The sequence below is a fragment of the Crocuta crocuta genome, unplaced genomic scaffold (genome assembly GCF_008692635.1).
Source record: "Crocuta crocuta isolate KB4526 unplaced genomic scaffold, BGI_CrCroc_1.0 scaffold53, whole genome shotgun sequence".
NCBI lineage: Eukaryota > Metazoa > Chordata > Mammalia > Carnivora > Hyaenidae > Crocuta > Crocuta crocuta.
Genome location: NW_027529432.1, coordinates 2124981 through 2147790, shown reverse-complemented (window position 1 = coordinate 2147790; position 22810 = coordinate 2124981). Strand labels below are relative to the sequence as shown.

Below are 22810 nucleotides of genomic sequence, written 5' to 3'. Positions count from 1 at the left end.
GGCGCGGGACATCACGGACTCCGCCACCACTTGAGGCCAGTCCAGGTCTGCCCGTGCCCCCCTAGACTCCAGCTCTGTCCCCTGCTTCCTGCCCGAGGGGTGTCGTCTTTTTATGAACCCCGGCTTCCCTCACCCCGCAACAAAGTCGCGGGCGCGATCTAGGGGTGCAAGGCATCAGGAGCCTGGCTCCCCCCACCACACGTACACACACCTTGTCCAGATACACTTCCGGGTCGAAGTGCGCCCCGTTGAGATCCGTCGGGTCCAGGGGGTCCGACCCCGAGGGGCGCCCCGCCGCCTCCCCCTCCGAGAGGCCATAGTAAAGTTTTAGCATCCCGTGCGCCTTCCGCCGGCGCTCCGGAGCCTCTGCGTCGGGCCCCTCCGGAGAGTCCCCGGGTCCGGACCCCGGGCCAGGCCCAGCGGCTGCCGCCGCCATCGCTCCAACCGCAGCCCACGGGCGTGAGGCTGGGAAAGGGCCCGGGAGGAGGCACTTCCGGGAGCCATAAAGTTCTTGTTGAAACGAGGCAGTCCTTCAGGTGAAACGTCCCCCCGCAGCCCTGGGTCCTTCGAGACTAGAGTTCCCCCGGACCTTTCCTCCCTGAGCGAAGAGGTTCCGGGAGAATCCTGGGCTCCCCCAGCTCCTCGGGTGGAGGGAGGGAAGCACTGGGTGGAACTGGTCCGGTTGCTTCCCTCCTAGACGGAAGGCGGGTCCTGGCTCCCAGCCCCGCACCCTTGCGGGCAAGGGCCCCCTGGAGGCCGTGGACGGAACCCCGGCCGCGGAACCAGGGAGCTTGTGCCTGACATCCCGGCACTCGCTGGCTCCTTGCCTGGGCGGCGGCTCAGTTTCCCCTATCCTAAAACTAGGTCACAGACTTCACAGCGGGGTTGCGACTATTAACTGCCCGGACAAGAGGACAGGTAATGGCTTGAAGTTCAAACTGAGATACGATGAGTTTTAACGGAGAAGACGACTTTATGTCGTGGTCCTTGAAACATTACTTATGATGGGCTGTGGTGGGCTCGCAGGCAGGGGAGGGGCGGGCAGGGGAAGTGTAGGAATGGAAACCACCTCTTTTATTCTTTGGCGGGGATCCTGCCAGCCAAACGCATTCCACCATGTGTTTTCATATGGCCGGTGAGCTAAGAGTGTTGTTTCATGTTTTCATTAAAAACGGTTTTAAAAAAATTAAGAATGATATTTGATATGTGAAAATTATTTAAATTCATATAATCAGAGTCGATCTTAAAAGTTCTCACTAATTGTGATCAAATATCAAATCATTATTTGTACACTTGAAAACAGTGAAGTTATGTGAAAGATTCCAGTGTCTGTAGTTTTTTTTTTTTTTAATATTTATTTATTTGGGGGAGAGCACAAGCAGGGGAGGGGCAAGAGAGGGGGACAGGATCGGAAGTGGGCTCTGCACTGGTAGGCGGACAGCAGAGAGTCCTATGTGGGGCTCAAACTCACAAACTGCAAGATCGTTAACTGAGCCAAAGTTGGACGCTTAACTGACTGAGCCACGCAGGTGCTCCTTTTGGGTCCCCTCTGGATGTAACTTCATGTGCGTACATGTGCGTATACATGCATAATTTTAAAAACATTGAAGAGAATCACACCTCATGTATTGTCAGAGTATAAGTTTCAAAATGATAGAAGCCTGATGCTAGATCTGCAATGAGCATGTGACCAAGATGTATTAACCCATCAGTGAGGGGTCTCCCTCAGTAAGGTGCTAATACATCCTGGGAAGCTGAATATCGATAAGCGTTTAAACAGGATCTCGCAGTTCGTGAATTTGAGCTCCATGTTGGGTTCTGTGCTGACGGCTTCAAATTCTTTGTTTCCCTCTCTGCCCCTCCCCTGCTCGCACTCTGTCGTGTCTCTCTCTCAAGAATACATACACATTAAAAAAATTTTTTTAAACAAAGAAGGGACCCAAAAGATGTCCACTCACCAAACTATCAAGGGGGTTACCTCTATTAGGTACATAGGAGGCAGGAGGTTGTTGCCTTTTCTTCTGTATGCTTGTGTATCATGCAAATTTTTTTTTGAGAGAGAGAGAGAGGGAGGGAGAGGGGGAGAGAGAGAGAGAGAGCAAGTAAGCAAGGGGCAGAGAGAGAGAGGGAGAGAGGGAAGCAGGTCCCACCTGAAGTGGGGCTTGTGTTCTTACCGGAAGCGGGGCTCAAACTCACAAACCATGAGATCATGACCTGACCCAAAGTCACTTAACAACGGGAGTCACCCAGGTGCCCATCATGCAAATCTTTTACAAGAACATATTCACACACTACTTGGATACTTTTCTAAATGGCACCGAGCCAGGGATGCCTGGGTGGCTCAATCAGTTGAGTGTCTGGCTTTGGCCCAGGTCAGGATCTCATGGTTCATGAGTTCAAGCCCCGCATTGTGCTTGCTGCTGTCAGTGAAAAGCCTGCTTCAGATCTCTTCCCTGCTCTCTCTGTGCCTCCCTAAATAAACATTTAAAAAAGTTTTAAATGGCACTGAGCCAGAAACCCTCATGTATAAGAGCTCATGTGTATTCACCTGAGAACCGATATGCAAACAGTTGTCTCAGAGGTGAGCCAATGGCTGGGCATTGGGTATCACCCCTGTAATGTGTCAGAATGGGGGCCTTAAGGATGGTTGTGATTAAGGACACTGGGCAGCAAGTGTGGATGTGGCAGACTTTGGGTCTTGGCCGGACCTTGAACCTAACTTCTGAGGCAAAGAGACAGGAAGGAGGCCCCGGGGGTGGCCAAGTTCATGCTCTCCTTCTCTTTTAGTTCCTGGGAGTGTGCATGTCTCACCACACCACTTCTGCCCATTTTTCTGGACTATGTGGTTGAGCGTCCTGGAGTCTTCACTTTACATGTACGGGAGAAACTTCTTGCTTAGAGGTGCCCCTGCCCACTCACAGCCTCATGCAGAACTGAAACTGAGTCTCAGTACTGACTCCTTCACTCATGGGGCATGAGCACTTGAGCCGGCACGCCCTCTCTGTACCTCGAACTTGTGCATAGAGCGGGATTTATGCCACGGGTCTCACCTGGGACTCTACGAAAGGTTAGAGGTGATGGGTGTGAAAGTGCTGAGAGCTTGAAAGTGGCGAGAGAAGAAAGCGGGTCAGCATCAGGCCCCGGAAGAACATCTGGGGAGAGGATGAAAAAACCAGTTTTCTCTGGGCCATGCCTAGGGCAAGGGGGGACGGTGCCAGAACAGCTGTGGGCAATCTCTCACCTCTTCCCTTCCCTTCACTCCGCCCCATTAGGGGATGGAGCAGATACTTGGGGCCTGCAATTCAGCCCAGGCCTCCTCACCTGGGAATGCCCTCGGCGACACTTCCGGGGCCTAGTCTCTCCTCGGCCTGAGACTTGCCCTGGACCTACGGAACGTGTCCTTCCACTTTTCCGAGCCCAGCTCTGTAGCAATGTACCCGCGCTGCCTCCTCTGGGGAACCGTCAAGGGACTCGGTGAGAAGATACGTAGAGGAGTGCAGTGTGCGGGCGAGGTGCTAAGGGACACGGTCTCTTCCTCAGCATGAGGAAGCCAACAGGCTCCCGCTGGCCTGTACCTTTCACCCTCCAACCTCCCTTCACTGGGAGCTCCCCTGGCCACTCGTGAACTGCTCCTGTATTGGCTGGAAGCCGCCTGTATTCTAGAATCTTGTCCCCTCACGTCCTCGTGGTTCTAGAATCCCACCGCTCTTCTGGGCTCTGCACTCTCAGAACCTGAGGGGGGCCAGCTGCTTCTCCTGGGCAGTGCTGGCTCGCTCAGGTTCCACTGGCTGACTGGCGTCTACACTGCCGCCAGGATGCGCTGGCGGGACCGACTGGCTGTGCTCTTCTTCCCAGAAGGCATGGTGCTCACTGTGGCCTCACTGATGCTCTTCTTCATACACCTGAGTGTCTTCGCCAGCGACGTGCACAAATTCTGTGTCACCTACCACTATGACCACATGAGCTTCCACTACACGGTTGTCCTGATGGTAGCCTGGGGCCAGGGCTCAAGGGCTGGTTGGGGGAGGCCCAGGGGCTGACGGAAACCCCGTGGTTGCCTTGGGGGCCACTCTCCCACTGGATGGGGGCTCCAGTTCTCCCAGGTGATCAGCATCTGCTGGGCCGCCATGGGGTCACTCTACGCGGAGATGACGGAAAACAAGTTTCTTCGGTGCTTTGCCCTGGTCGTCCTGAGTGAGTGGGGGAGGGGACCGGCCTCGGGGAGGGGGAGCTCTGGGTCCCTGAGACATGGCAGAGAGCGGGCAGGGAGTGCTGATGCGGGGGCTTGCTCCTCTGCCCAGTGCTCAATGGAGCCATGTTCTTCAACCGGCTGTCCCTGGAGTTTCTGGCCATCCAGTACCGGGAGGAGAACCACTGAGGCCTGAGGACCGGGCTGAGAAGGGGGAAGGAAAAAGAGGCTTCGGGGTTTTAATAAAGTCTGTCATTTATTTCCACCTGTCGTCTCCTTGGTGGGGAGGAGGGTGGGAGGCTGGAGGCCCGGGGTAAGCAGGTCAAGCCAAATGTCTGAACTGCAAGGGGCCCCAGGCCCAGCCAGCAGCCACTCTTCTGGACCCGGCCGGGCCTGGGATCTTAGTGTCTCAAGCTTGAGGGAGAGGAGAGAGGAGCAGAGGAAAGAAAAAAAAAAAAAGCCCCCAGACCTCCCCACCTCAGGCCCCCAAGTCCTAGGCTGGCCCAGCTCCGGGCAAGGGCTCAGGAGGGACCCACACGGATGTGAGGGTTCATGAGCGGGTCCAAGTTGGGATCGCTGTCAGCGGCGGCTCGGCCCAGGCGAGACATGAGGGCGAGGAGAGCCAGGAAGCCCAGAANGCCCGGCTCCGGGGGGGGGGGGGAGGGGGGACGAGGGGAAAGTCAGGTCAGGTGCCCGGTCCCCGACGGCCCCTCGGCCCAGACAGGAACCCCAGCCATGACACTTGGCTCCTGGCCCCGGGGGCCACCGTTCGCTCCTGAGCTTTGTTTCCTCACGTGTGCAGGGTCATCCCTGCACCTGCCCATTACACAGGTGCAGCTCAAACCAGCGGGGGCAACAACCGGTTCTGGAAACTGGACCGTATCAGGTGGTGTCAGAGCAGGAAGGGGCCTCAAAGAGCCCAAGCTCGAGCCCCAGATCCCTAGCGGGCGAGGAAACAGCCCTTGAGCAGAGCAGGCCCAAGACTTCTACTGGCCAGCCGCGGCCTCTCCACACAGCCCGACACCGGGTGTCGTGACCCAGAGCAGGCCCCTTCTGTTGCGAAACCATCATGCCCAGGGCCTCTGGCTCTCACTTCCTCCCCTCCCGCCTCCCGCCACCCTGCCTCACCTGCCCCTGTGTACCTGAGCAGCTGGGCCAGCCAGCCCAGGGCAGGCCGGCGACGGTACTTGTCATCATCGCAATCGCCGTGGAGGCCTGGCGAGCGCTCGTCATCCCGCGTGTCGTACACCTTCCTCGGGGCTGAGGCTGCAGGGGCAGAGCCACCGGTCCCCGCAGGCTCAGAGAAACTGGCCTGGAGCAGGGCGGGAGCGGGGAGGGGAGGAGGTCCTTGCCCTCTCAGCCTAACAGGACATCTCAGAATTACCTCTGTAAGAGTGAGGCGGGGAGGGGCCCACCGGCCAGGACTCTGGAGCCCTGAGCAGCTTGGGAGGCCACCCCCTCCTTTTCTAGCCTCCTCTAGGCCAGGTAATGCCCCAGCTCACCATGAGTCAAGGGCTCAGTGCTGCCCATGTGGATCACCGTGTGCTGCTCGGGCCGGCCCGGGGAGGCTGGGGGCCGGGGGGCTTGGCTGTAGAAGGCTGGGGCGGCAGAAGCGCTGGTCAGCTCCTCTCGCTCAGGGGCACCACTGGCTATGGCAAGAAGAGAGCTGTCGGCAGGGCGGGGAGGCGGGGAGGCAAGGGTTCCCCCCCAATGGCAGTGCCGCGGCTTACCGTTAAAACTAGACCAGTCAGAGAAGTCAGAGGTATTGACGGGCTCGGGTTCCGGGCTCACCACTTCATCAATCTGGAGGAAGGAACGTGTAACATGTGTCATCGGCCGGCCTGATGCCCCACCCGTCTGGCCCAGGTGGCACCCAGGGCAGACGGTCAGACAGACAGACAGACAGACAGACAGATTCTCACCAGAGGAAGGCCCAGTCCTGCCCGGGCCCAGTTGACTGTGGCCAGCTTCTCTCTCAGTGCAGAAGCCACAGGGCCAGCCAGGTTGGTTGGGGGGAAGATTGGAGCACTGCAGCTGGGGCACTGGTAACCAGCAGGCGCTGTGTTTCGGGGTAGCTGGGCGGCACGTTCATTGAGGCAGGCCCAGTGAAAGAGGTCTTAGGGCCCGTGAAATAGGGGAGGAGAGGCATGAGGAAGAGGACACTTAGGACTCCCGGCCCAGCAACAGCCCCCAGCCTTCTACACGGACGCCTGCTCCCATACACGTAAGCCTGTAGCCTTCTTCCCACCCTCACTCACATCCATATCATCAGTGGTCCCTAAGACTTGAGCCTTCTTAGTCACCACTGACTGCGTCAAGGTAGATGCTACCAAGATCCCCAGCCCACTGGGAGGGAGAAGCCCACTAGGGTAGCAAGAAGATGCCAGCGACCCTTAAAGTGAGTCCTCTCTGAACTTGCACTTGTTACAAGATCCTCGGGCTGACAGCTAATCAAGAGCAGTTTCCAAAAAAGTTCCCAATACACACACAGGCACGCGTATGAGTGTCCACACCCATGGACACAAATGTACATGTGCATGTACCCATACAGTCAAACACGAGTGCCGTCCCCTGTATCTATACTTGCGGGCGTGCAAACTCCCACACGAACATGTCTCCGCGTTCACGTTTGCTAAAACTCAAGCACTGTCACCCGCACGTTCTCTTGCAAGCCCACAACACACCTGTGTTCACATGTTCATACGATGTTACTCCCCCACAAGTACTAAGGAATCCATTAACACACATAAAAACATAACCCACGTTAAATTCGCGTATATAGATACACACAGACACACTGACAAATACACGCATGGAACTCTTCTGTACTAGCTCCTTCAAAAAGTGGAGCTAAGACTCTTACACCACAGTCAGATCAAGGTCAGGACGCATGTGACTGCTGACTCCTTTTCACTGAATTTACTGTGGGAAACTCCCTTCCTCTCTGCCTTCAGCTCACCGTTGGTCCAGTCAGCTGCTGCTCACATCATGATGAGAACCACAAGTCTGACGGACTCTCCCTCAATCCTCAAAACAGGCAGGTAAGAAACAAAAGCTTCAGGGACACATGGGTGGCTCAGTCGGTTAAGCGTCTGGTCTTGACCTTGGCTCAAATCATGATCTCATGGGGTTGCGAGTTAGAGCCTTTCTCACACTCTCTCTCTCAGAATAGGTAAACTTTAAAAAACCAAAAACCAAAAACAAAAAAAACCAAAGAGCTTTAATGTTTAGGGAAAAACACTGAGGCCTAGAAAGGGAAATGACTTCTCTGAGCTCACAAAGCAGGTAAATAACATAGCAAGGCTAGAATTTGGGGCTCCAGCCTCCAGAGCTTGCACTGCATTGCCCTGCTACTTAGAGAGGCCCTGGAGACTGGTCAGGAAGCTGGGCCTGTCCTGATCCCTCCCAAGGTGCCCAGGCCTCACCATAACAGACGAGGCGGGTCGTCTCCCGGTTGGCCAACGGCGTGTTGCACAGGCAGCAGTTTGGATTGTAGTCGCTATCTTGGAGCCACTGCAGATAGGACTGGACGATGCACTGCAGAGGGAGAGAGAGGTCACAACGAGAGGCCCATCTCCTCAAGGCCCAGCTGTTCCTTTGTCTCTCATCACAAAGAAGAATCATTCTTTCTTTTGTTCAACCAATAAACATGTATTGACCACACAGGGGGCTGGAGTCTGTCTTAAGGGCTGGGGACAGAGCCCAGAACAAACTAAACCAAGGTCCTGCCCTCCTGAAGCTTCCATTCTGGCCCAGGCCCTTCAGGGATTTCGAGAAAACCAATACTACCGGTCCACCCAGTACCCTGCTCTGCCCCTCCCCTGAAGTACGCACCTTGGCGTGATTGGCTACCAGGCAATGCTCGCAGACGTTGACCCGGTGTTCGAAACAGAACAAATTGGTCACCTTCCTCTTGGGGCACTTGCAAAGTCCCATATTCGACCCTGAGGAAGGAGTCTGAGTTAACTGAGAGTTCTGGTGTCCGCCACTACGAACTCACAAAGCCCAGACGGTTTCCACTTTCAACTCCNGCTCCGCCTCGGCCCCACCCCCTCCAGGCCCCGCCCCTACCCTCAACACAGATTTCCCCCCCTACGCTTCGTGTTACCGAACGACCGCCACACGGGTCCCGACGGGCGCGAGCGCTGGTCCGAGGCGCGAAAGGACAGACCCCGCGCTCAGCCGAGCTCTGCTCTCTCTACCCAGGGCCGCTCCGATTATCCCTCCGCTGCCACGTCTCTTCCGGGTGCGGCGCGCTCCGATGACGCCAGCGTGCCACTGGCCCCGCCCCTGCTGACGCCGGATGGGAAGGCGGACGGAGAGGTGAACACAGAGCACGGCGGCCCTCCCGCCTTGCGTCACTTCCGCTTCCTCTCAGCCGGGCGGGTAATTCGAACGTTGCTGTGTCCGTCGACCCTCCGGGTTGGCGCGAGCCCCGGCGGCGGAGGCAGTGACGGAGATCGAGACCGAGGCGAATATGTCCGAGAGGCGAACGCGGTCCGGAGGGGCCGCCCAACGCTCCGGTGAGCGGAAGGCGCACGGGAGTCCGGGGCCGAGCCGTTTGAGGAACGGAGCCCCGTGAAGAAGGCCCTCCCTCCGCCGCTGCAGGAGGCTCATTCCCCGGAAGGAGCCCCAAAGGGCTTGTTTGGGCACTTTCTCTCGCTCTCTCTTGAACCTGTTCTCTAGCCTCTGAGCCTTAGAGCCCTCCCCTACCTCCTAACCTTTTTCTCTGCGCAGGGCCCAGGACCCCATCTCCTACTCAGCCTCTGCGGAGGTCCCAGCGGAAATCAGGCCCTGATCTCCCGAGCACCCTCCCTGAAATCTGGCCCAAGGTGAGCCCGGGAGTCCTCAGTTTCTGCCCCGGACGCCGGTGGACTAGTGTGTAGTTCATGTTCACTCCTCTTTTCCAGGCATCCCATGCGGCTCCAGTCAGAAAGCCCATCGTCTTGAAGAAGATCGTAGCCCACACTGTCAAGGTGAGGGCCAACAGAGAGCCCTTGGGTTGGGAGCCAAAATTGGGGGTGGACCTGTGATCAGTTATCACTGTCTCCACAGATCCCACCTGTGAACACGCCTCGAAGGAGCCCAAGGGTAAGTATATTTTCAGCTGCTGAGTTGAGTAGGGGGCACTCTAGAGGTGGGGCAGGACATGCTGGCTGCTCACATCTGCCCAGGTACCTGTTTTGAAGTACAGATCCTCCACTTGGGATTACAGGGTTACATCCTGATAAACCTGTCGTAAGTTGAAAAATGCATTTTTATGCATCGGATACACCTAATCCGTTGAACGTCATAGTTTAGCATAGTTTGCCTTAAATGTTCTCAGAACACTTAAGTCAGCACACCGTTGGGTAAACCATCTAACACAAAGGCTGTTTATAACAAAGAGTCAGATACCATTTAATTTCTTGAATACCGTTCAGAAAGCGAACAATGGAATGGTGGTAAGTTTTATCCGTTGTTTACCCACACGGTAGTGTGGCTGCCAGCATGAGGAGAGAGGACGTTTGTTGCCACATATCGCTAGCCTGGGAAACAATCAAAATTTGAAACGTGATCTCTGCTGAACGTCTATCAGTTTTGCACCGTAGTAAGTTGAAAATTTTTAAGTTGGACCGTCATTAAGTTGGAGACCATCTGTACCTTAGAACGGTTTGCCTTTGGACACCTACGTGCATTCCCTGTTTTGCTCACTCCGCGGGGACTTAATATAGTGAGGTCTTCTGGCGTCCCGATCGTCTGTATTGTTTTCCTTTAAGAGCTGAGCTGTGTTCTAATGCTTCCTCCTCCTTTCCACTCTTGTCTTCTCAGTTTGGGAGTACTGGTTGTTGTAAGAAGAGCATACAGCGTTTTCCTGGTGTAGCAGGAGTTACTAAGGGTGTTTCGTTAAGAGAAACCCTGGGCCTGAGGATACAATACATGGGAAAGGCTAGCTGCCTTTTAGGAGCACATGGAGCTCACAGTCAAGTGGGGAGAAAGACGGAAGAACAAGCGAATGGCCTAGCATGCTAAGAACTGCAGTAAGGAAGGCACTAGAGGTCAGGAAGGCACCTAACCCAGACTGCCTGGCCTGCGACTGTTTCACAGAAGAGGAAACATTTCAACGAGGTCTTTAAAGACAGTAGTGTTTGGGCGCAGGGAGCTGTGTTTGCAGAGACCCCGAGTTTACAAAATCCCCCAGTGCGGAGAGCAGAAGCTTGTTCAGATCGTGTTAGGGGATGGAGCGTGCTAAGCTGGAGCACTTCCTGATGAAGCAGGAAGGCCACACTCGGGAGCTTGGGCTCCATCCTTGGCACTGTAGGAGCCTCTGGGGAGTCGGTAGTCACCGGGACAGGCTTGCGTGCTTCAGAAAAATCCCTCTTGGGTCTGGGTGGCGACCGGGTTGGAAAAAGCCTGCCGGGGCTCCGGAGGCCAAGCAGGAAAACCTTCCAGGAATCCTGAAGTGACACAGTGGGGGCCTGAAGGAAGGGCAGGGGCAAAGCGATGCTCGGCCCCTGGGCTCACCACGTGACCATCCCTTCACACAGGACTCGGCTTAAAGGACAACTCCCAGAAGCCTTCCCTGACCACTTGCACACTGTCGCTGTCGTATTTCTCTTTGTAGTCTCCTTAGGCCTTACAGATCTCTGAGAATATCCATGTGTGGTCTTGAGGGCGGGAACTTCGGCCTCCCCATGGTGATCCCTCATTCTGGTTGATTGAATGATAGATTGATGACATACTGACCAAAAAAGCTTCAAGGTCTTGGATGACTGCTTGGGTGTAGGGGATGAGGAGGAAGGAGTCCAGGGTGACCCCCCATTTTGTTCAGTATTCCCCCCTTTTTTTTTTTAAGTTTATTTATTTTGAGAGATAGCACAAGCTGGGGAGAAGGCGAGAGAGAATCTCAAGCATGCTCTGTGCTGACAGAGCAGAACCCAAAGCAGGGCTCAATCTCACCAACCATGAGATCATGACCGGAGTCAAAATCAAGAGCCGGATGCGGGATGCCTGGGTGGCTCCATCGGTTGAGCCTCTACCTTCGGCTCAGGTTGTGATCTCATGGTTTTTGTGTTTGAGCCTGGCCTCGGGCTCTGTGCTGACAGCTCGGAGCCTGGAAGCCTGCTTTGGGTTCTGTGTCTCCCTCCCTCTCTGCCCATCCCACACTCACATTCTGTCTCTGTCTCTTTCTCTCAAAAATAATAAGCATTAAATAAAATTTAAAAAAGAGTTGGATGCTTAACCGATTGAACCTCCCAAGTGCCCTTATTTAGCTTCCCTTTCACTAAGCCTCCGGGGGCAGATTTCCAGTGCTGGCAGCCAGGAAGCGTCTCTCTTGCTAACCAGCATACTTCTATCAGACCACAGGAGCGACTGAATTTGTCCTGTTTTCCTACCTTGTGCTGGCTGCCAGAAAACTCAGTGCCGAGTTTTGTGTGCATTCATTCAGTGAGCATTTATGGAATGCCTGCTGCATGCAATGCTGTGCTGAAGGTGTTGGACGTAGGCAGGGTCACCCACACAAATGGAGATCCCTGCTCTCAAGGACCTCATGTTCTAGTTGGGGTGATGGCTGTCCAGTGAACAAGCCAAAATCAGTGCGATGGCTGCCGTATGACTTAGGTCCCTGTGGCAGAAGGACATAGTGGTGGAAGGCGCTGGTCTCTATTCTGTGGTAAGAAATGGCTGCTCTGAGGAAGCAGCGTTTGAGCTCAGAGTGGAATTTTTATGCAGCCAACATTGTGAACCTTTTTTTTCCCCTCTTAATTTTTTTAAGTGTATTTATTTATTTTGAAACAAAGGAGGGGCAGAGGGAGAGAATTCTAAGCAGGGTCCACACTGCCAGGGCGGAGCCCGATGCGGGGGTAGAACTCACGAACCGTAAGATCGTGACCTGAGCCAAAGTCCGGCGCTCAACCGACTGAGCCACCCAGGTGCCCCGAAGTGTGAACCTCTTAACACACATACCAGATTAAGCCTTTTCGCGTTCACAACCTTGGCGTGGCTCCCTAGGTCTCAGAGCAAGGGTTTCTACAGCCTCCCCTTACACTGTCCTACAGAAGGCCCTACAGTGCCCCCCGTTACCTCTCGAACCCCATCTTCAGCTCCTCCCCTCACTTCCTCTCGCTTCAGCCACACTGGCCTCCTTCCTTTCCCTTTCCTGACACACCTTCCCCTCGGCACTTCTGCATCTTCTGTTCCCTCTGCCTAGAACTCTTTTCCTCCAGGTGACTCATCCCTCTCTTCCTTCAAGTCCTAGCTCACACGTCCCCTCAGTAAGGCCCGTATTGACCTTCAAAGTGCTTAGTGCCTGTCACATGCTCCACGATTCCCCGCACGAGAACGGAAGCTCCATGGAGACCAGGGCCTAGGACGGTATCTGGAACTGGGCAGGTGACCGCTAAGTACTTACTGACCGGACGCACATTTCACAAAACTATTGCCAGCTCTGTGATATATGGACCTGAGAGGGCACAGGCAGTAGCAGGAAGAGTGGTCAAGAGGTTGTGGCTCTGGGCCGGACGACCTGTGATGGACGCTTGCATCGGTAGAGGTGGCTAGATTCTGGTCCGTGTTTGGAGACAGAGCCAAGTGGTGAGGAGGCCTCTCATGTCAACAGATGCGGACTCCGAAGTGATGATCGATTGTTCTTTTCTTCCCCTTCCCCAATTTGTCTCAGGGTCTCATTTGTTGCCTGTCCTGTCTTTTCTCTTCCTTTTACGAGCATCTTGTGCGTCTTTCCACTCTTGAGTCTCCTCAGACCTTTCTGGAAGTAAGTAATAATAGCCAAGTGACAGGAGTTGTTCTCCCTTCTGTCCCGGTACAGATTGCTTTTTTCTTGGAGAAGGAAAACAAGCCTCCTAGCAAGGAGCCTGCTAGGGAGGAGCTCTTCAAGACAAGCAGCGTCCCCGTCACGCCCACCCCCACTCCTGTGCTGTGCCCCCTGAGCGTCGAGTCCGACTCCAGGGAAGGAGACCTGGACGCCAGAGACTTGGAAATGTCAAAGAAAGTCAGGCGATCCTACAGCCGGCTGGAGACCCTCGGCTCCGCCTCCACCTCCACCCCGGGCCGCCGGTCTTGCTTTGGCTTTGAGGGCCTGCTGGGGTCGGAAGACTTGGCCAGAGTCTCACCGGTGCAGTGTTCAAAGTTCACTGAAGTCCCCAGGGTCCCTGTGAAGCCCTGGGCCCCAGATACCACTCTCCCTGGAATCTCCCCACCCACCATGAAGGAGAAGCGAAAGAAGAAGAAGGTGCCAGAGATCCTGGTGAGTGAGGGGCGGGGCTCTTCCTCTGCGGTCACACCAGCCATGCTGGGAGACACATGGGGGCTCAGGCTGGCCCGGGGCTCAGCACCTGCAGGGCACAGGTAGAAATGCTCTGGCCAACACACACCCCTTTCCTCGCTCACCTGCCCCTCCCCCCCATTTTTCTTCCCCTAGAAATCAGAGCTGGATGAATGGGCTGCAGCCATGAATGCTGAGTTCGAAGCTGCTGAGCAGTTTGATCTCCTGGTTGAATGAGATGTCGTGGGGGCCGTATTCTCCCCTCCCTTGTACATAGCTCCTCCCCCCCTGTGGAGAAGACACTTGGGGTCCCCTCCCCCGGCCTTGTTCCCTGTGCCTGAGCCGTAGCCACTGGAGGCCTGTCCTCTGAAAGCTTGTGCGGGGCGGCAGCCATCTCAGGAAACGGGGCTCCCCTGGCCTGGCCATGCACTGCTGCCCTACGTCTAATCTGACCCACCAGCTTCCCCCTCCCTCCCTCCCAGGGGAGCCCAGCCAGTTTCTGGGTGGGCCTCGGACCAGGGAGGAGGGATGACTGGCCCAGCTGGGGGAGAGGAAAGGGCTGGGGCTGCAGGTGAGAGAGGGCCCGGGCCCCCGTCGGGGATGGGGCCGCTCTGCATCAGCTCCAGCGGAGACCCGTACAGAGGCCCACGGCGGCCTCAGGCGCCCCCCGCCCCCTGCGTTGTCTTCTCCTGGGGGCTTGGTTCCCCGCCACGAGCCCGTCTGCGTCAAGAGGCTTGGGCTGCCTCTCAGGTTCTGTAGATGGTCCAAGAGGGAACGCTAGCTGTGAGGACGAAGCCGGACACTGTAGTTTTACCTCGTAAAGGAGGGAGGGAAGCCTCAGTTGGGTCTGAGACCGTGAGCCTTTCCCGGGAAAAGCTGTCCCGTAGCTCCGCTCTGCCGCCGAGATGTTCGGTTAAATGCCAGGCTGCTGGGGGCAAGGAGGGTGCATTTCGCGGTGTGGCCGGCGGGTGCCGCGGGACCGGAGGCCCGGGCCTCTGCACGGGGCCGGGAAAGGGGCTGTGGTGGGAGGTGCCCCTCTGGTTACTTACTCACCCAAAATAAAGTGCAGAGTCTACACCACTGTAGAGGGAAAACGGGGTCAAATGATCCGAATCCTAGTCCCACTAGCGTTTTGCAGCCACACCTATAAAGTTCTAGGAGACGCCTTTTCATCTGTCAGGAAAGGACAGGGGTCGGAGGCAGTTTTCACTTTTAGTTTCCTTAGCGTCTGCCGCTGGGAGCGAGTGAGTGCGGGCGTGGGTGCGCTGTCACCTTTCTGGGGAGCCCTGCTCCCCCGCTTCTCCTTTGTCCGTGCTGGTCACGTGCGGCTCACGGAGGCCGCCCCCCCACGGTTCCCGCCGTACCCCAGGCCGGTGTGTCTTCTGACATTTGCAGGGCCCTGGAGGTAGAGGGGAGTGGGCACGGCTAGTGGGTAGCAGAGGTGCGACGTGCTGGGTTAGGATGCTTGGTGAGCCCGGTGGGCAGCCAGCGAGAGCCCTTGAAAGGCCCAGGGACCGCAGGCTCCCTGCTCAACACTTCATGCTTTGTCAGACCCTGCCCGCGAGCCCCTTGCTGCGATGGGCCCGGAGCCCCAGAGCCGGAGGGCTGAAGACTTGTCCTCGCTGGCCGGCGGGCGGAGCGCCCAGCAAGTGCCTCAGTCCCGTGGAGTTGGGGGTGGCTGGGTGCCGTGTTAATGTTGTCACTGCAAATTCTCTCTGTCCCTGAAAAACTGAGACTGGCGTTTAAGGAGAAACCGTGTTGTTGTTTTAATAAAATGTTTTTGATTACAAAGTTTCTGTTTATCTGTAGACTGCTGTTTTATAGAGGTAGAGGCGAGGGTGGGAGGTCCAAGAAGCCGAGACTTTGGCCTGTGTCACCGGGATTGTCCCGTGGCGCAGGGGATTGCCAGCCTGGCCCCTGGGAGCCCCGTGATCACTGCTCTGCTCTCAACGTTTGTTTTTTTCCGGCCAGTGACACCTGTTCCTTCAAGGCGGGACTGCCTGGAAAGGAGGCCTCTGGGGAGCCCCAGCCCCTCCAGGCCCAGGAGGAAAGAGGTGGGACCGCCTGGCGCCTGGGGACCCGCTCCTCACAGGGTCCAGGGTCCGGCCTTTGTTCCCCCTGAGGCTCCTGTGAAGCAACCAGCTCCTCACCCCAGCCCAGCCCCCCGTCGACCACCGGCGCAGACCTTCCTGGGGGGCTAGTCAAAGACAGATTCGGTTTGCCCACTCGGCTCAAGGACGCCCAGGGACACGTGTACAACTCAATGGCAGTGGCACAAACTAATGTCCCTTCTGGCTCCTCCTGACACTTGTCCTTGCCTCCTAGTCCTTGAAACAAGTTGAGGTCTTTAAATCCTAAGTTCTCCCCACATCCTCCCCACCTCCTACTCCCCCCACCCCCCGTCCTCGAGGAGAGCGGTCCCCTCTTTTCGAGGCCAACTTGCCACGTTGGCTTTTGATTCAATTCGCTCATCTCTGAGGCCTTTTCCTCCAGTCCTGAACAGTCAGTCTTCTGTTTGTTACGTCAAAAACATCCACCAAAAAGTCTTGGCCGTCACCTGTTTCAGCTATGCCTCCTTTTAGGGTTCAGCTCTTTGAAAAAATGCTCAAAAGTTGCTCTCTGGGGGCACCTGGGTGGCTTGGTTAACCTTCCCAACTTCAGCTCAGGTCATGATCTGTTTATGAGTTCAAGCCCTGCGTCGGGCTCTCTGCTGTCACTGCAGAGCCCGCTTCAGATCCTCTGCCCCNTGCATGCTGTCTCAAAATAAACATTTTTTAAAAAAAGTTGCTCTCTGCCTCTGTCCCATTGACTACAGAAGTCATCCCCCCCATTGACTATGGAGATAACCAGTGACTCCCTCCTCCCCCAACCAATGCTACAGACTCAGGTCTCTGCCACGCTCAGCCTGGCCGAGAACCCCCTTCCCGGGGCTTTGGTACTGCCGGCCCCTCTTTCTTGACTTCCCTGGAAATACCAGGACCCCCGGTTCAGTCCTGGGCCTTCTCTCCAACCCACTTGCTTCCCCAGACGACACGCTCTGTGGGCCAGCATGTGTTCAAGCGTTGCCAGCCTTTATCTGCATCCCATACCTCCCTCCCGAGCCCCAGATCAGAATCTAGAATTGTCTTCCAGAGCTGGACCTCAACTCCAAAGTCAGCCTCAAACGGCTCACCCATCAGCTCGCCTCTTCCCGGGCTCCCCAGGCCATCAGCATCACCCCAGCTGATGCTGCCAGGAGCCTGGGGGTCCTCTGCAGCCCTGTGCTCGCCCCCACCCCATTCATCAGCCCCAACCTCCGCCTACCTCTGCCCCATGGCCGTGGGCAGCGCTGGCCTCCTAGCAGGTCTGGTTCCTTTTACTCTCTCACCTCCAAACTCCACACTCGGACCAGACTCACTTTCCTAGAAGACAACCCGTTTCTCCCTTGCTTCAAGCCCTTCATACAACTCCACTTCTGAGTGTAACACCCAAACGAATGGAAAGCAGGATCTCGAAGAGATTAAGAGATAACTCATTCGTACAGAGCATCATGAGGCTTCCTTTCGTGGTGTAACCGCATCTCCTGCACGTATTCCCCGGTATCCACACAGTGTAGACGCTTGACACGCGGATCGGTCGCGCTTGCCTCCCTCCCCTCCCGAGGCCCTCGGCTTCCCACCCCCCAGGGTCTTCTCACCCCACCCACCCTCCCAGCTGAGGCCCAGACAACCCACACAGAAACACACAAAGGTCTCCATGCCTCCTTGTCACCTGGGGGCCACAGCCCAGGTGGCTCACGCTATGTCCCGGGGGAGTGCCCTTCGGCACTGGCCTGCCCAAGCTGCTCCCTCTTTTGGATTGCTCTCCTCGTGCCAAGATACCCCATTCCCTGTGGACAATCCAGCGTCATATCCACGGCAGAGTCTACCTTGAGCTCTGGGCCAAACGCGCGGCTCCCTTGTTCCGTGGCTCGGGCTGTCTGCAGGCTCTGTTACGGCACATCTCCCTGTGCTGTGGTCGCCTGGGAACCTGGGACCTCCCCCCAGCCCTGGGGGCTTCTCCTGGGCAGAACCGGGTCACGATCACCTGTCTGTGTATTCTCAGGACCCTGCCGAGGCCTGTCCCACAGACAGCAGTTGGTCAACCAGCATTTACTGGGGACCATCGGCTGCAGAGTGAGCCGTGTTCTGTCATGTTCATGCCACTGGTTACTGAATCTTTTCTAATGTCTGGGCCCTTGAGGCTGCTCCCAGGTTTTCTTCTTGGCGTAAGTCGGCCACTGTGTGTAAACTCTTTTTTATTTATTTCCATTAGAGTCGTGTCTTTAAGCCCAGTTACCAAAGCAACCTCACCAGGGACAAAGGTCCTGTCTAGTCTTGTAGGTCTGGTCTTGTCACCCGCTGCCAGCTTCTCCCTGGGACAAATCGAACCCAGGGGCAGAGCTGCCCGCTTGGGAGAACTGGTGTTACCTCGGAGCTCAGGGAGTCCCGGGGCCCCTGCAGGGTATCGGCCGCCGCGAAGATTCCGTTTACATCATGCGGACAGGAATTAGAATCATTTAGGCCACTGGAAAAGTGCAATGTCCTGCAGAAAGCACTCCACATGGGATGCCTGCCGCAACCCATGGGCCTGTCAAAAGCCCCGGATGGAGCTCCATGTGAAGGACACGTGGGAGGTCACTATTCGCCTCCTAATTGGATTGTCCTCCATCACCAGGCCAGCAGATGTGCAAGCTTCTGAAAAGTCTGAACGTGAAAAAACAGCAATGATTCCATCTATTGACTGAAGACTTCCTGTTGTCTGGGGAGGGGTGGGGGCGCCTGGGTGGCTCAGTCAGTTAAGCATCCTACTTGGGCTCAGATCAAGATCTTACGGCCTGTGAGTTCAAGCCCCGCATCGGGCTGTCTGCTGTCAGCGCAGAGCTTGCTGCAGATCCTCTGTCTCCCTCTCTTTGCCCTCCCCCCATCGCTCGCTCTCGCTCTCGCTCTCCCTCTCCCTCTTGCTCTCTCTCTCAAAAATAAACATTTAAAAAATATGTATTTAGGGGCGCCTGGGTGGCTCAGTCAGTTAAGCGTCCGCCTTCGGCTCAGGTCACGATCTCGTGGTTCGTGGGTTCAAGCCCCGCCTCTGGCTCTGTGCTGACAGCTAGCTCAGAGCCTGGAGCCTGCTTCTGATTCTGTGTCTCCCTCTCTCTCACCCTACCCTGCTCACGCTGTCTGTCTCTCTCTCTCTCTCTCTCTCAAAAAAAACAAATAAAACATTAAAAAAAATATATGTATTTAAAGACTTTCTGTCACTTGGGGAGAAGCTGTATTTCAAGCCTGCTTGGTGGGCCGTCTAACATCACTTTGTAGAGACAGATGCATGTTCAGGCTCAGGAATGTGAACTTGTCCAAGGGGGTCCCAAAGGAGGTCCGAGGAAAGAGTGGGTCCAGCTCCCATTGAGAGCAGGGAGGGAACAGGACAGGGGTGAAGAGCATGGGCAAGAGTGTGGCAGTGGGGACAGGCCAAGCTGGCGCTGGGAAGTGAGGCTCCTGGCTGCTCTGAGCAGAGACCCGTTAAGGGACAGTGGCATATTCAGGGGGTTAGAAACAGGAGCGTGCATGACAGACAGCCTTGAATGCCACACTCTTTGTTTCTCCGTGTCTGTTGATAGATGCTTTCTATGCCAAAAGTGGGAGGGATTCTCTGCTTTTTCACAAGCTTCTCTAGGATTCCTTTCCACAGTGTGCCCCTCACGTCCTCACACCCTACTCCTTGCATCTGCAGGCATTTGGTTTATAAACTATTACCAGCATGTAGCATGGTGCCCGATAAAATACGGGCCACCTAGTAAAATCTGAATTTCAGATAAACAAGAAAGAATCGTTTTTTAGTATAAGTATTTCCCAAACATTGCATGGGCCATACTTCTACCTGTAAAAGTATTCGGTTTCATCTGCGATTCAAATCACACCGGGTACCCTCGTGCTTTATTCGCTAAAGGTGGTAATCCTAACGCTGAGGGCTCTGGTTTGCTGGACAGGACCGGCGGTGGAGGCTGTCCAGGCTGGAGGCTGCCTCAAGGAAACCAGACAAGGGGGGCGCCTGCGTGGCTCAGCGTCCGACTTCGGCTCAGGTCATGATCTCACGGCTCGTGGGTTCGAGACCCGCATCAGGCTCTGGGCCGGCGACACCTCAGAGCCTGGAGCCTGCTTCGGATTCTGTGTCTCCCTCTCTCTTCGCCCCTCCCCGACTCCCGCTCTGTCTCTCTCAAAAATAAATAAATTTTTAAAAAAAGAAAGAAAGAAAGGAAAGGAAACCAGACAAGGCTGGAAAGGGGAACTCGGCAGGACAGTGGACGTGCCGCACCAACCAGGCTTCTGTCTCCTTCAGTTTCCCAGGGGCAAACGAAGAGCCCGCTCTAAACCCGTGGCGAAGCCAGAGGCACAGCCTGTTGAGAAACAAGAGCCAGAAGACCCTCAGGTCTCCGGGGAGCCAGTCTTAGAGGTGACAGGAAGCAGCAGGGCCTCCCAAGGCAGACAGCAGGGGTGGGAGGAAGGGTGGCAGGCAGCTGGAGAAACTCTTCCCCTGCCTGAGAGGAACTTAGGGCTGCCGGCCACCAGCCCCGCTGTCTTGCTATACGGTGTGGGAGGACCCAGTGCCCCTGGCTGCCAGCCCTCTGCCCTTCCGTCACCATGGGACCTTCTCTCGCCAAAGCCATCTTCTTCAGAGCAAACGCTGGCCTTGCAGCCAGAACCTTCCGTCACATTCCTGTTTACGCTCCTGAGCACAGAGGAGCCCACGGAGTCCAAAGACCCTGAAGAGTAAGGCTGAGTGAGTGTGTGCAGGGGAGGGAGGCAGAGGGTGCTTCTCTGGGTTAACATTCAGAACTGGGCCAGCACTTGGGCCCCGGGGTGGGCAGAGAGGAGGCCCATACAGGACCTGGGCCTGGAGCTGCCCCCACCTGACCCTCCCCCAGCCTCTAGCCCCTCTGGTCCAACCCCCGCTGTGCGCTCGCCCCAGGGACGAGGAGTTCCAAGAATACCGATGCCTGGACAGGGAAGACTGGGGGCCCCGGCGGACCTCAAAGGAGATCAGCCATTTGCAGAATGATTGCATGAGGTGAGCTGGGCCCGGGCAGTCGGGGGCGGGTCGGGAGACAGGGCTTCCCCCGCTGATGTCAGGGCCTGGGGCTTGACAGCCATGGGTTTGCATGCTCACCCGCCCCTCCTCCTTCCCCTCTTCCCTTGCCTTCTCACCGTTCTGCACCGAATGACCTTCCCACTGGCCAGCGGGTCCCTTCCCCACCCCCTCAGCTTGTGTCCTCCTGTGTGAGTGGGACCTGCCCCACAGGTATAGGAGGCCACAGCTCCTTTCCGTCGGGCAATTGCGCGCCCACATGCCTGGTCAGCAAGGCTGCCTGCAAGGGACCCCCACCTTTAACTGTCCAAGAACTTGAAGGAACAGCTTGGTCTTCAGAGCAGCGGGGTTGGGGCTCTGTTCTCTGGACGTCAGGCTCTGGGACTTGGGGTCTATGTAATTCCATGGCTACTCGGCCCTCCGTGGTGATGCTGGGGTCTGACTTCCGCCTGGAGACAGGTTTGGGGCTGTGACAGGGAGACACATTCCCTGCGGGCTGCACGTGCGTGGGCTTCTGTCGCAGAGACACCAGCGGTCAGCACCTTGATTCACACGCAGAGAACTCAGGCAGGGCTCCTTCCCGGGCTGACCCTCTTGCTGGCCTGGAACCATGCAGAATTCTGTCACGGTCACCACCGCAGCCCAACAGGCAGGGATGGGCAGCCTACGAGATAGAGCAGCCACCCCCTCTCCTGCTAGAGAAGAGGAAAAGCACCTTCATCTCCCTCCGGGTCTCCTGCTGTGAGTCACGTGGGAAGAACAGCTCCCTCCCGCCTAAGGCTTTGCCAGGACAAGACTGGACTCTTGGTGGAAACTCGTTCCCAGGTGGCTTTTCCAGGTCACACACGCAGCTCATGCAGGAGACCCGTGCTGGGGCTGCGGGGAAATTGCTTAGGCCAAGAGCCTGGGGGCCGAAGGGCGTCTCTTTCCATTCTAGACTTAGGGAGTCACTGAGCACTATCCGAGCAGACAACCTGGCCCTGGGGGAGAAGCTGCAAAGCCTGGTGAGCCCCTCAGCCCGGGCCCCCCTTCCCCCCCCCACGCCTCCCAGCCCAGCTAGGGGGCCTCAGCCAGCCCTGCCCGGGGTCGGTACCCACCTCTGGGCCCTGCAACTCTGTTCCAGTCGAGCTTGTCCTATAAGAGCCTGACGGAGGAAGCAGAGACCCTCCAGGAGGAGGTCAAGGCCATCCACGAGGGAGCCCAGGCCGTCCAGGAGGCTGCCCAGGCCGTCCAGGAGGTGGCGCTGTCGCCGGTGCACTAGCAGCCCCCCTGTGGCACATGGGGAGGAAAGGCAGGCCTTCCCCTGTCCCGTAGCAGCCCAGCTCCCAAGAGGCAGNCTGTCGCCGGTGCACTAGCAGCCCCCCTGTGGCACATGGGGAGGAAAGGCAGGCCTTCCCCTGTCCCTAGCAGCCCAGCTCCCAAGAGGCTCCTCTCCCCGCAGACACCGGGGTCAGCCCTGGCCAGGCCCGAGGCTGGAGACTGGTCGCCTCCTGGGGACACCATGCCAGCAACTCCTCTCCAGGTCCCAGCAATAAACTTCTCCGAAGCCGCAAAGCCACTCCCCACATGTGTGTGGGCCCTGGGAATCAGGGAGAGCGGGAGGTCACCGGCTCCAAAATGAGCTTGGTCCCCGGGGCCCCTCTGCGACTCCCGCCCCACCCTTGGTTCTCTGGCCTTGAACTCCCGCCACCCCAGAAGAGGTTCCAGGTCTGGTGTCAGCCTTAAGGGCAATGTCCCTGTGATCAGCACTGCGGTGGGATTAGAAGGGGAATCCCCCTTCCCCCAAGGATGGAAGCAGCTGGTCTAACTCCAAAGGGTAGAAGGAGACTAGTGGCTGGAAGAGCCACTACCCACCTTGTGACCTTGGATAAGTCTTTGTAGGTCAAGTCCTGGGCAGGGGTGGGGGGGCTGGTAGTGGGAGCTTTACAGGGGTCCAACACCCAACACCTGACACTCTTGAGAGCCCTTGCCCTATACCGATGGGACTCTTCCTGCCCTGGGTTGCGACAGGGAGCATGGTTCAGTTTGGTTTGGTTTTCAGACTCCTCAAGGAGGGGCACCAGAGTGCCTCAGGCAGTTGATTTCAGCTCAAATTCTTGGGATCGAGCCCAGCAGTCGGCTCTGCACTAACAGTGCAGAATCCCTGCTTGGGATTCTCTCTCCCTCTCTTTGCCCGTCCTGCATGTTCTCTCTCTCTCTCTCTCTCTCACTCAAAAATAAATACACTTAAATGTTTTTTTTAATTTTTTTTTTTTTTT

The 22810-nt window shown here is 56.5% G+C and overlaps 4 protein-coding genes across 7 annotated transcripts in view; 2 read left to right on the top strand and 2 right to left on the bottom strand.

Moving 5' to 3' along the window:
• Positions 1–678, bottom strand: part of VPS51 (VPS51 subunit of GARP complex) — a 16286-nt gene extending 15608 nt beyond the window's left edge. The window contains 1 exon segment of the mRNA XM_077759771.1: positions 212–678. Within this exon segment, the coding sequence (XP_077615897.1) occupies positions 212–436 (225 nt within the window). The 5' untranslated portion in view covers positions 437–678.
• A 2929-nt stretch (positions 679–3607) lies between these two features.
• On the top strand, positions 3608–4519 carry CATSPERH (catsper channel auxiliary subunit eta). Of its 2 annotated transcripts, none has more exons than XM_077759765.1 (3): positions 3608–3989; positions 4095–4162; positions 4302–4519. In XM_077759765.1, the coding sequence occupies exons 1-3, from the start codon at positions 3816–3818 to the stop codon at positions 4504–4506; spliced, it is 447 nt and encodes a 148-aa protein (XP_077615891.1). In that variant the 5' UTR covers positions 3608–3815; the 3' UTR covers positions 4507–4519. The 2 variants fall into 2 exon arrangements, with proteins under 2 accessions (XP_077615891.1, XP_077615890.1); XM_077759764.1 differs by having other exon boundaries at positions 4095–4194; positions 4302–4454.
• Positions 4520–4850: 331 nt separating this feature from the next.
• ZFPL1 (zinc finger protein like 1) lies at positions 4851–8453 on the bottom strand. Its single transcript, XM_077759763.1, has 8 exons — positions 8298–8453; positions 8024–8133; positions 7615–7726; positions 6112–6305; positions 5920–5992; positions 5692–5838; positions 5332–5455; positions 4851–5129 (listed from the first exon to the last, which is right to left on the bottom strand). Exons 2-8 carry the CDS (start codon positions 8123–8125, stop codon positions 5072–5074), a joined length of 810 nt encoding a protein of 269 aa, XP_077615889.1. The 5' UTR covers positions 8126–8133; positions 8298–8453; the 3' UTR covers positions 4851–5071.
• Positions 8454–8524: 71 nt separating this feature from the next.
• CDCA5 (cell division cycle associated 5) lies at positions 8525–21882 on the top strand. Of its 3 annotated transcripts, XM_077759760.1 has the most exons (10): positions 8525–8712; positions 8927–9021; positions 9100–9165; positions 9245–9280; positions 12996–13433; positions 19806–19919; positions 20130–20236; positions 20436–20534; positions 21490–21556; positions 21676–21882. In XM_077759760.1, the coding sequence occupies exons 1-10, from the start codon at positions 8667–8669 to the stop codon at positions 21811–21813; spliced, it is 1206 nt and encodes a 401-aa protein (XP_077615886.1). In that variant the 5' UTR covers positions 8525–8666; the 3' UTR covers positions 21814–21882. The 3 variants fall into 3 exon arrangements, with proteins under 3 accessions (XP_077615886.1, XP_077615887.1, XP_077615888.1); XM_077759761.1 differs by lacking the exons at positions 20436–20534; positions 21490–21556; positions 21676–21882 and adding an exon at positions 20392–20433 and having other exon boundaries at positions 8528–8712; XM_077759762.1 differs by lacking the exons at positions 19806–19919; positions 20130–20236; positions 20436–20534; positions 21490–21556; positions 21676–21882 and adding an exon at positions 13608–15245 and having other exon boundaries at positions 8544–8712.
• The last annotated feature ends 928 nt before the right edge of the window (positions 21883–22810 follow it).